Below are 12229 nucleotides of genomic sequence, written 5' to 3'. Positions count from 1 at the left end.
TGGTTTTCTGAGCACTTTTTTGATTTGGCTATTTGAGTTTTGATATTGATTATGCCATTTTTTGGTTATTTTTTTGTTTGTTAACACTTTAAATTTCTGATTTTGAGATGGGTAGGTTTAGGCTTATTTCTGGTATTTTGAGAGATAATTTAGCTGCTTTATCGGCGCTTTTGTTGCCGTAAATTCCTACGTGGGCGGGGATCCACATGAAGGTTATTTGTTTGCCTGCTTTTGTTAGGTCGTTGGAGCTTTTAAGATTTGGTTTATTAATTTAGGTCGTTTTTTGGTATTTTTGTTTTGGAGGGCTTGTAGTCCACTAAGGGAGTCGGTGAGAATTAGGATTTTATTGTTGTTTTTAGATTGTTGGTTATGCAGGGCTGAGACCATGCCCATAAGTTCGGCCGTGAATATTGATTGGTTGTTAGGGAGTCGGTAAGATTGTGTGGATATAACTGGCTGTGTGGTATGGACTCCGAAGCCTGTGTGGTTGGAGATCGGGTCTGAAGATCCGTCAGTGTATATGTGACGCCAATTTGGCCAATTTTCGTGTATGTATGCGAGTGTGGTGGTTTTAGCTATGTTTGGGTCAGTTTGTTTATTTATTTGGTTTGCTAGCGTTGTGTCTATTTTGGGTATTTTGAGTTTAGGGGTGAAGATATTTGATTTTTTGCAGTTTTGTTTAAGATTTTGAGTTTGGTGTTCATTGAGGTAGTTAGTTATTCTTTGGGATATTGGGGTGAGTAAGGGGTGTTTGCGAGCTAGAGCTTGGTTTCTTGGGCTAATGTTTTGGTTAATCAAGTTTTGGATGAGAGGGTTTGTTTGGGACGCGGCCCAGAAATTAAGGCTTAGATGTTCCCTGCGTAGATTTAGTGGCATTTCCCCTGTAAGTGCTTGAAGTGAGGTGTAGGAGGTGCCATGTTGGGTGCGTGTAATTAGTTTAAGGGCTTGGTATTGTATTGAGTCAAGTTTTTTAGATAGAGAGTTGTTTAGGGTATTGTATATGGCACAGCCGTAGTCTAGTTTTGATCTGATTAGTGCTGTATAGAGTGAGAGGAGGGTATCTTTGGAGGCTCCCCAGTTAGAGCCGGTGAGACATCTTAGTGTGTTAAGGTCTTTGCTGCATTTAGTTTTTAGGTTTTGGACATGAGCCTCCCAGGTGAGGTGTTGATCGAAAATGAGTCCTAAGAATTTGGTTTGTTTTTGGAATTTGATTGTTTGGTTGTTTAGCTGGAGGATTGGGAAGGCAGGTTTCATGTTTTTATGTTTGAATACTACTCCTGTTGTTTTATCTGAGTTAAAGGAGAAGCCCCATTTGTCTGCCCATTGTTGTATTTTAATTAGAGATTTTTGGATTAAGTTTTCTGCCATTTTAATGCTTTTAGTGCGGATCCATAGGGCTCCGTCATCCGCAAATTTTGAAGTGTTTAGTTTAGGGGATAAGCCCTCGAATAGATCGTTTATCATTATATTGAAGAGGGTTGGGCTGAGGATGCTGCCCTGGGGAGTGCCATTTTCTAGGGGACACTGGTCCAATAGCGTGTGGTCTATACCCACGGTTATTTTGCGATTGTTTAGGAAATCTTGGATGAAGTTTATTATTTGGCCTTTTAGTCCTATTTTTCTAAGTTTTTGTATTAGCCCGTGGTGCCATACCATATCGAAAGCTTTAGAGAAGTCGAGGAATATGCCTATGGTGTATTGCTTGTTTAGCTGTCCTGTTTTTATATCCTGTTCTAGTCGGGCGAGGTTATCGAGAGTTGATCGGCCAGGAGTGAAGCCGCTTTGGTCGGGGTTTATGATGTTGTTTTGGTCTAGGTAGTGCTGTAGCCTATTTTTAGTCATAAGTTCCATTATTTTGCAGAGATTTGAGGTTAGGGAGATGGGCCTATAGGAGTTAGCCTGATCTGCTGGTTTATTTGGTTTAGGTATTGGGATTACTAGAGCTTCCTTCCATGAGGATGGGACCTGTCCATTTGGGTAGACTAGGTTGTATAGTTTAAGTAAAGTTTGGAGTAGTTTGGTAGGTAAGTGTTTTATTATTTGGTAAGAGGTGAGGTCTAGGCCAGGGGCTGTTCCTTTTTTTCTATTGTTTAGTACGTGATTTAGTTCTTCTAGGGTGTAAGGCTGGTTTATTTCTAGGTTGTCTTGTCTGTTTTCTTTGGAGAATTTGGTTTCTTTTTTTAGTTTATCTTGGAATTTCTTGCTGAAGTTACTGTTGCTACTAACTTTAGAGAAGTGTTTGGCTAGGTTGTTGGCCTTTTGGGTGGGGTTAGTTGAGTTGTTTATATCGGGGCTTTTTTTGTGCCGTTTGATGCCTCTGATGGCGTGAATTTTGCGCCACACCTTCCTAGAGTCGGTGTGGTGGTTTAGCTCCTCACAGAATTTTTTCCAGTTTTTGGTTTTAGCAGTTTTAACTACGTTTTGGACTTGGTGGTTAAGTTCATGAGCTGTTTTGAGATGAGAGGGGTCTCGTTTAGCTCTGTTGAAGGCCGATTTGCGTTTTAGTCTAGTTGGCTCTATTTCCTCATTCCACCAAGGGACGGTGGGTTTTCCTGGGTTGGATGATTTGAAGGGGATTGCGGATTTGGCTGCGTTGATTATGAAGTTAGTTAGGTTTTGACAGAATGTTTCGGGGTCTTTTGTTTCTAAATCGTTTAGATTAGCTTGGTTGCATAATTCTTGGAATTTGTCCCAGTTGGCGTTTTTGTACTGAAAATTAGGTTCCTGTTTAGGGGTTTGATTTGGTACTTTTAGATTTCCTAGGGTTATATTTATGGGAAAGTGGTCGCTGCCTAGAGGTACTGGGTGGACGTCCCACATCAGACTTTGTGCTAAGTCTGACGTACATATTGTTAAGTCGATAGCCGACATGGTGTGGTGGGTTTTGTCGTATCTAGTTGGTTGGTTATTGTTTAATAGTATTAGGTCATTTTTTTCAATCCACTCTGATATTAGTTGTCCATGGTTGTCTAGTTTATCTGCAATGCCCCAGGTAGGATGATGGGCGTTGAAGTCTCCTAGGAAGATTGTTGATTTATTTCCTAATTGGTAAAGGATGTCTAGGTCTGTATCTTTAATTGGTTTTAGTGTTGAGTGATAGATGTTAATGATTTTTATTTTTTGGTTATTGATGGTGACTTGGATTCCATTAGCTTCTAGATTAGGAGTGTTTACTTTAACTTCCTCGTAGTTAATATCCTCTCTAACGTAGATGATTAGACCTCCTCCTGTTCTGCCTGGGATGGTTTTTGACCTGTCGGTTCTTACTGCGTTATAATTTGGTAGGTTGAATTTAGTTTTATGTGAGAATTTGGTTTCTTGAATACATGCTACATGGGGACCTTTATCTATTTTGAATTTAGCTTTAAGTTCAGAACCATGGCGGCGAGGCCATTGGCATTCCATTGAAAAATATTTAGGCCTTCCATTGGGAAACTGGGTTGATTTATGTTTGGTTTATGCTTGGTTTAGGTATTTACTTTAGTAGGTCATTAAGGTAGCTGCTGAAACGGTCGAAAGGGGTGGTGAAGAGTTTTAGTTTATGTGCTACACCAAAGAAGGCTTTGGAGCTGGCTTCTGGGTTAGACTGCTTTAACATGTAAGCTAGTAGGAGGACTAAGTTGTTTAGTTTTTTGCTTGCTTCGTTTTGGTTGAGTTTTTTTCTATGGCTTTTGGTTTTAGGAGCTGACAAGGTTAGATCGTATATTTCCTCTGAGGATGTGTACTCGTCCTCTTCTGTTGAATTATCTTTAGTTTGGTCACTCTCTTCGGTGGTGGGCTGCATGCTGGATTTGGGTGTGAGAGTCTGAGTGGTTTCTGTAGTTTCCCTGTTGACTGGATGTTCGGGGGGTGCCTGTAGGTTTTGGGGTGTTGTTGCCCTTGTGGTTGTGATGGCTTGTGTTGGTGCTGGTTGTGTGGTGGTTGTTGTGCGTTGGGTTTTGCTTGCGGGTGTAGATGTGGTAATTGTGGGGAGAGAGGCGGGGAGGGTGGGTGTGTGGGTTTGTGGGATGTGTGGGGTGTTTGTTTCGTTTGCGATGTATGCGTCATGCTGATTTTGGTCCCATGCGGAGCCTGGGTATACTGTTGTGCATGCGTGAGTGCTGTTGTTTGGGGGTGGTGTTGGTAGTAGTGGTTTGTATGCTTGCGGTGTGGGTTTTTTGGTTTGGATTTTGGCCGTGTTTATGTCTATATGTCTGTTGGCCTGTTGGGTGAGTGATAGTCTGTGGGGGCATTGGTTCGAGAGTGATGAGTGTTTTATGGATTTGCAATGGATGCACCAGGGTGTGCATATGCCTGGGCAGTCCGTTTGGGCACAGTTTTTGCATTTAGTTTTTTTGAAAGTACATTGATTAGCGGTGTGATTATATTGTAGGCAATTAGAACATTGCTTTACTTGCTTGATGTATGGTTTGACCTCTAAGTTATGGTTAGCGCCGAAAGTGATATGTTTGGGGGCTTCAGGGTGTTTAGTTGGTTTTTTTAAGTTTATTATTACAATAGGTGTTGGGGTGGTTTTCCCGTTTCTGTTTGATTTAATCCTGCGGAGGCTAGTTATTTGTGGTTGGGTTTGGATAGTGTTAGCTTCTTGGGCGTATATATCGAGGTCCTTGTCGGTTTCCCTTGGGTGCACTCGAATAACTCCCCTAGTGTATATTTGCCAGTTAGGTTTAGAGCTATTTACGGTGAATTGGAATATTTGTTTAATTTTAGTTGCTGCTATGTAGGATTCCTGATTTGGAAAGATTATCTGATATCCTTTGAAGCTACGTTTGATGTTTAAGTAGTTGATTTTTTGTTGCCTTAGCCACATGCCTATTTTATTTATGGTTAGTGTTGGAGCTAGTTGTACTGAGGGGGTGGCCGAAAAAAAGTAGAGGGCCCACGTGGTGATGAGGGCTGCGGGTGAGAGGGTGTGTGAGGTAGGTGATGCCAATGCGTCTAGTTTGCGTTTTTTTGAGTGGCATGCTTGGGGAGGTAGGGTGCTGGGTTGAGTTTCCATGTAGGAGGCTTGAGGGTCTTGATCGCCGTAGCCTGTGGGGATGAGTGAGGGTGTTGCCCTGTCGGAGGTGTTGTGCGCCTCCGCAGGTGTAGGGGATGTAATGTCAGAGATTTTGCTTATCTCGATTTGTCTTTGGTCTGCCATGCTGGGATTGGGTGTATAGGATGTGTGCTTACTTACTTACTTACTTTGGAGATTTAACGTGCGCTTTCCGACTGATGCGTATTTCGCACATGGGCCCGGCCAGGCCATTTAATGTGTTTCCGAAAGGGGCGAGGGTGGTCTGTGCAACCCAAGAGGGGGCTTTAGGGGTTGCTTATATAGAATTTGGGAATTTTGAGATTTGGAATGTGGGCAGTTACCTGTAGTGTGTTTTTTAAAAAATTTTAGGTGGTTATTTAGGTTGGTGTGTCCTGTTTGGAGTTTAGTGATTACTCTGTCGATTTTTTTTGATGGATGGAGAATTTTTGGTTTGGTTAGTGGTTTGCTGAGCACTCTTTTGATTTGGCTATTTGAGTTTAGATATAGGTTATGCCATTTATTTGTGATTTTTTGTTTGTTTACACTTTTAATTTCTGATTTTGAGATGGGTAAGTTTAAGCTTATTTCTGGGATTTTGAGGGATAGTTTAGCTGCTTTATCGGCGTTTTCATTACCGTATATTCCTACGTGGGCGGGTATCCACAAGAAGGTTATTTGTTTGCCTGCCTTAGTTAGGTCGTTGGAGCTTTTAAGTATTTGATTTATTAATTTAGGTCGGTTTTTGGTATTTTTGTTTTGGAGGGCTTGTAGTCCACTTAGGGAGTCAGTAAGTATTAGGATTTTTTGGTGGTTTTTGGATTCTTGATTGTGGAGGGCTGAGGCCATGCCCATTAGTTCTGCCGTGAATATTGATTGGTTATTTGGGAGTCGGAAGGATTGTGTGGTTTTAGTTCGTTGTGTGGTATGGACTCCGAAACCCGTGTGTTTGGAGGTCGGATCTGTCCGTGTAAATGTGACACCAATTTGGCCAATTTTTGTGTATGTATGCTAGTGTGGTAGTTTTAGCTATGTTTGGGTCGGTTTGTTTATTTATTTGGCTAGCTAGTGTTGTGTCTATTTTGGGTATTTTAAGTTTAGGGGTGAAGATATTTGATTGTTTGCAGTTTTGTTTAAGATTTTTTAATTTGGTGTTCATTTAGGTAGTTTGTTATTCTTTGGGATATTGGGGTAAGTAAGGGGTGTTTACGAGCTAGAGCTTGGTTTTTAGGGCTGATGTTTTGGTTTATTAAGTTTTGGATGAGAGGGTTTGATTGGGACGCGGCCCAGAAATTTAAGCTTAGCTGTTCCCTGCGTAGATGTATGTGTGAGTTGTGGTATTTGTGGGGTTGTGGATGGAGTGTTTTGGAAGGGGTGAATACCTACTACAGGTGATGGGAGTGGATGGAGGGTGGGTTGTATTCTACAAAATACCTACTAAAGGTGAGGCGTGTGGATGGAGGGTGGGTTGTATTCTACTACATACCTACTACAGGTGAGGCGAGTGGATGGAGGGTAGGTTGCATCGTACAACATATCTACTACATGGGCTATGTTCTTATCGTAAAGTGTCCTGTGAGGTACATTGGCTATGTTCCTGGTGTAAAGTGCCCTGTGAGGTACATTGGCTATGTTCTTGGTGTAAAGTGCCCTGTGAGGTACATTGGCTATGTTCCTGGTGTAAAGTGCACTGTGAGGTACATTGGCTTTGTTCTTGGCGTAATGTGCCCTGTGAGGCACATTGGCTATGTTCTTGGTGTAAAGTGCACTGTGAGGTACATTGGCTATGTTCTTGGTGTAAAGTGCCCTGTGAGGTACATTGGCTATGTTCTTGGTGTAAAGTGCCCTGTGAGGTACATTGGCTATGTTCCTGGTGTAAAGTGCACTGTGAGGTACATTGGCTATGTTCTTGGTGTAAAGTGCCCTGTGAGGTACATTGGCTATGTTCTTGGTGTAAAGTGCCCTGTGAGGTACATTGGCTATGTTCCTGGTGTAAAGTGCCCTGTGAGGTACATTGGCTATGTTCCTGGTGTAAAGTGCCCTGTGAGGTACATTGGCTATGTTCTTGGTGTAAAGTGCCCTGTGAGGTACATTGGCTATGTTCCTGGTGTAAAGTGCCCTGTGAGGTACATTGGCTATGTTCCTGGTGTAACGTGCCCTGTGAGGTACATTGGCTATGTTCCTGGTGTAAAGTGCCCTGTGAGGTACATTGGCTATGTTCCTGGTGTAAAGTGCCCTGTGAGGTACATTGGCTATGTTCCCGGTGTAAAGTGCCCTGTCAGGTACATTGGCTATGTTCCTGGTGTAAAGTGCCCTGTCAGGTACATTGGCTATGTTCCTGGTGTAAAGTGCCCTGTGAGGTACATTGGCTATGTTCTTGGTGTAAAGTGCCCTGTCAGGTACATTGGCTATGTTCCTGGTGTAAAGTGCCCTGTCAGGTACATTGGCTATGTTTCTGGTGTAAAGTGCCCTGTGAGGTACATTGGCTATGTTCCTGGTATAAAGTGCCCTGTGAGGTACATTGGCTATGTTCCTGGTGTAAAGTGCCCTGTGAGGTACATTGGCTATGTTCCTGGTGTAAAGTGCCCTGTGAGGTACATTGGCTATGTTCCTGGTGTAACGTGCCCTGTGAGGTACATTGGCTATGTTCCTGGTGTAACGTGCCCTGTGAGGTACATTGGCTATGTTCCTGGTGTAAAGTGCCCTGTGAGGTACATTGGCTATGTTCCTGGTGTAAAGTGCCCTGTGAGGTACATTGGCTATGTTCCCGGTGTAAAGTGCCCTGTCAGGTACATTGGCTATGTTCCTGGTGTAAAGTGCCCTGTCAGGTACATTGGCTATGTTCCTGGTGTAAAGTGCCCTGTGAGGTACATTGGCTATGTTCTTGGTGTAAAGTGCCCTGTCAGGTACATTGGCTATGTTCCTGGTGTAAAGTGCCCTGTCAGGTACATTGGCTATGTTTCTGGTGTAAAGTGCCCTGTGAGGTACATTGGCTATGTTCCTGGTATAAAGTGCCCTGTGAGGTACATTGGCTATGTTCCTGGTGTAAAGTGCCCTGTGAGGTACATTGGCTATGTTCCTGGTGTAAAGTGCCCTGTGAGGTACATTGGCTTTGTTCCTGGTGTAAAGTGCCCTGTGAGGTACACTGGCTATGTTCCTGGTGTAAGGTGCCTCATCAGTGCCTCTCTGTGTCCCCCAGATGGATGTTCCTCCTCCCCATGTTTGAATGCAGGGAGCTGCTTTCCTCAAGGGAACATGAGCTACAGCTGCATCTGCCCCCGCGGAGCGACCGGCACCAACTGTGAGGGTAAGGTTGAAGGAGTGTTCTGTGTGATACAGGGAAAGAGTAAATATAACATATTGCATATACAGTATCAGCATCTTCTGTGCCACATCTATTTCCTGGGAGAGACATGCAGTGATGTAGTTTCCTTACTGTCTTACAGAGAGACTGTGTGACTATTTCAACTCCAACATGTGCCTGGGCACGGGCAGTTCATGCCTTGGTGATGTCATCACGGGTGAAATCTGTCGGTGTGGAAATTTCAGGAAAGGACTCTTCTGTGAAGAGGAGGGTCACGGTGAGTCCATCTTCATAGTCAAGACTGCAGCAGCTGTAGAAGTGTTTCAAATTGAGTATTGTTTATAAATTACATTTACAAATATTGTGGTCCACACATGCATTAGTTTTCCCCATTGTTTACGAATAATCTGTGATCAGTTATGCTGTATTTACTCTCATTAAATCCTTTTTCTTTGAATATCTATCCCACATGAATGAAAGAGTTCGAGACTGAAGTATTGTTGAGGGTGGCAGCTATGTTCAGGACTCACTCACAAACTGAGGCAACTATGCTTGCTGTAAGAGGTGACTATGCTGCTGTAAGAGGTGACTATGTTTGCTGTAAGAGGTGACTATGCTTGCCGTACGAGGTGACTATGCTGCTGTAAGGGATGACTATGCTGCCGTAAGGGGCGACTATGCTTGCTGTTTAGGGGTGACTATGCTTGCTGTTAGGGGTGACTATGCTGCTGTAAGGGGTGACTATGCTTGCTGTTAGGGGTGACTATGCTTGCTGTAACGGGTGACTATGCTTGCTGTAACGGGTGATTTTGTTGCTGTAAGGGGTAACTATGCTTGCTGTAAGGGGTGACTATGTTGCTGTAAGAGGTGACTATGCTGCTGTTAGGGGTGACTATGCTTGCTGTAAGGGGTGACTATGTTGCTATAAGGGGTGACTATGCTTGCTGTTAGGGGTGACTATGCTTGCCGTTAGGGGTGACTATGCTTGCTGTTAGGGGTGACTATGCTTGCTGTTAGGGGTGACTATGCTTGCTGTAAGGGGTGACTATGTTGCTATAAGGGGTGACTATGCTTGCTGTTAGGGGTGACTATGCTTGCTGTTAGGGGTGACTATGTTTGCTGTAAGGGGTGATTATGTTGCTGTAAGGGTAGACTATGCTTGCTGTTAGGGGTGACTATGTTGCTGTAAGGGGTGACTATGCTTGCTGTTAGGGGTGACTATGTTGCTGTAAGGGGTGACTATGTTGCTGTAAGGGGTGACTATGCTTGCTGTTAGGGGTGACTATGTTGCTGTAAGGGGTGACTATGTTGCTGTAAGGGGTGACTATGTTGCTGTAAGGGGCGACTATGCTGCTGTTAGGGGTGACTATGCTGCTGTTAGGGGTGACTATGCTTGCTGTAAGGGGTGACTATGTTGCTATAAGGGGTGACTATGCTTGCTGTTAGGGGTGACTATGCTTTCCGTTAGGGGTGACTATGCTTGCTGTTAGGGGTGACTATGCTTGCTGTTAGGGGTGACTATGCTTGCTGTAAGGGGTGACTATGTTGCTATAAGGGGTGACTATGCTTGCTGTTAGGGGTGACTATGCTTGCTGTTAGGGGTGACTATGTTTGCTGTAAGGGGTGATTATGTTGCTGTAAGGGTAGACTATGCTTGCTGTTAGGGGTGACTATGTTGCTGTAAGGGGTGACTATGCTTGCTGTTAGGGGTGACTATGTTGCTGTAAGGGGTGACTATGCTTGCTGTTAGGGGTGACTATGTTGCTGTAATGGGCAACTATGCTTTCCTTCAGGGGCGCCTAATTGGATGGGATGGTCAGGCTTGCCGACTTGGTTGATGAATGTCATTGTATCCCAATTGGATAGTTCAATGCTCATGAAGTCAATCACTGGATTGTTTGGTCCAGTTTTGAGTTTTTACAGACTGCCATCATACAGCTGGTATATTATTGTGTGCAGTGTTAAACAACAAACACACTGACTGTTATCTTTGTTATGATCTTTCATCCCACAGAAGCTGTTTGGGGCTGTGAAGTCCTAGAACGTTTCTCAACATACTTGGAGAAGGTTATCCAAAACAATGCTGCTCCGCCTCCCATCAACTCTGCCAAGGCAACCAATTTGATTGGAATATTGCAGAAGTTCAACCTGACATCATATGTGAAACCCAAATGTAACACCCAGAATCCCTCACAGTACATCTCCCCCAAGTGTGAGGTGAATATGTTTACCAGTGAAACTTTGTGCTACTGTGTGGACAACTATGGTTACATCAGAGGGAACAAGATGCCACAAGCACTCCTGAATGCAGCTGATTGTGACAGAGGTAGGTAGCTGAACATTTTCACCAGACTGTAGAGGCAGGTAGCTGAACAGTTTCACCTGACTGTAGAGGCAGGTAGCTGAACATTTTCACCTGACTGTAGAGGCAGGTAGCTGAACATTTTCACCTGACTGTAGAGGCAGGTAGCTGAACAGTTTCACCTGACTGTAGAGGCAGGTAGCTGAACAGTTTCACCTGACTGTAGAGGCAGGTAGCTGAACAGTTTCACCTGACTGTAGAGGCAGGTAGCTGAACATTTTCACCTGACTGTAGAGGCAGGTAGCTGAACATTTTCACCTGACTGTAGAGGCAGGTAGCTGAACATTTTCACCTGACTGTAGAGGCAGGTAGCTGAACATTTTCACCTGTCTGTAGAGGCAGGTAGCTGCAGCTGCTGCAAATATGAGGATGGATACATTGTATGAAGCAGTCATCTGGTTTTCTAGAGTGGTCATTGCTCGAAAATTGTGGTGTGAAATGTTACTCACTATAGTCCTAGAGATATCATCACATTGTGCATCCCAACAGTTGTGAGTATATATATCTGATGACTCAAATGCTGTGCTGTGTATAATTTCAGTTGTGAACCCATGTGAAAGTAACCCCTGCCAGAACAACTTCACCTGCTATAATCGTCCCAATGGGAGCTATGAATGCAACTGCCCCCCCAGCTATGGCTATAACTGTGAGAATGTTCCATTTAACAGGTGTCAGGTGAGAAGGATCCCTCTAAAACCTCACACCATAGGCTTAATCATCCCTCTACACCTCCACCCCCGACCCAGCAATCCCCCTACACCACAAACCCAGCCATCCCCTACACTTTCACCACAGACCCATCCATCCATCTACAAGTCCTCCCTAGATCCAGCCATCCATCTACACCACAAACCCAGCCATCCCCTACACTTTCACCACAGACCCATCCATCCATCTACACCTCCACCCTAGATCCAGCCAGCCATCTACACCATGAACCCAACCATTCCTCTGCACCTCCATCACAGACCCTGCCATCCATCTACACCTCACATCATTGAATATTACTCCAACAATGTTTCTAATGTATTAATGTGGAGTATTCTTTGCCTTAAATGATTGCTACTTGCTAGGAAATGTGGCACAAGACTTTGACATGAACAACTTGACAACTTCGTTGTTAGTGACCAATTATTGATAGCACCATTCTTTACGTTTTGGAAATGATTGTTGATGTAGTGCCCTGTTTCAAGTGTATCATTTGTTAGTAATCACAAAGTTGAAGCAAATTTACTCATTTACATCATATTTCATCATTTGATAAGATCTTGATTGAGCCTGTTTGTCCTCCATGCAGTGTGGCCCTGGGGAGCGGTGTGTGCGGAAAGAACACTGTAATACATCCAGATGCAGGGAGACAAACATTTGTGTTGGTAAGTGCTGGTGATCTTCATTGCTCTGGCAGTGTGTACCAACGGGCTCCAGTGATCTGGCAGTGTGTGACTGTGAGCTTCAGTGCTCTAGCAGTGTGTATGGACGGGCTTCAGTGCTCTGGCAGTGTGTATGGACGGGCTTCAGTGCTCTGGCAGTGTGTGCCGGTGAGCTT

The 12229-nt window shown here is 44.0% G+C and overlaps 2 protein-coding genes across 6 annotated transcripts in view; one reads left to right on the top strand and one right to left on the bottom strand.

Moving 5' to 3' along the window:
• The window catches only part of LOC139459512 (uncharacterized), a 177332-nt gene that overhangs the window by 90856 nt on the left and 74247 nt on the right, over window positions 1–12229 (top strand). For all 5 annotated transcript variants that reach the window (XM_071241015.1, XM_071241018.1, XM_071241017.1 and 2 more), the window contains 5 exons: window positions 8217–8324; window positions 8464–8598; window positions 10336–10647; window positions 11225–11358; window positions 11981–12056. In XM_071241015.1, the coding sequence (XP_071097116.1) occupies window positions 8217–8324; window positions 8464–8598; window positions 10336–10647; window positions 11225–11358; window positions 11981–12056 (765 nt within the window). The remainder of the gene's footprint in view (window positions 1–8216; window positions 8325–8463; window positions 8599–10335; window positions 10648–11224; window positions 11359–11980; window positions 12057–12229) is intronic.
• LOC139459513 (coiled-coil-helix-coiled-coil-helix domain-containing protein 5-like) overlaps window positions 1–12229 on the bottom strand; it is a 433260-nt gene that overhangs the window by 375128 nt on the left and 45903 nt on the right. The gene's annotated exons all lie outside the window — the stretch shown is intronic.

Source organism: Haliotis cracherodii, unplaced genomic scaffold (assembly GCF_022045235.1).
Source record: "Haliotis cracherodii isolate W230 unplaced genomic scaffold, xgHalCrac1.p SCAF_13, whole genome shotgun sequence".
Lineage (NCBI taxonomy): Eukaryota > Metazoa > Mollusca > Gastropoda > Lepetellida > Haliotidae > Haliotis > Haliotis cracherodii.
This window is presented reverse-complemented; position numbering and strand designations above follow the sequence as displayed.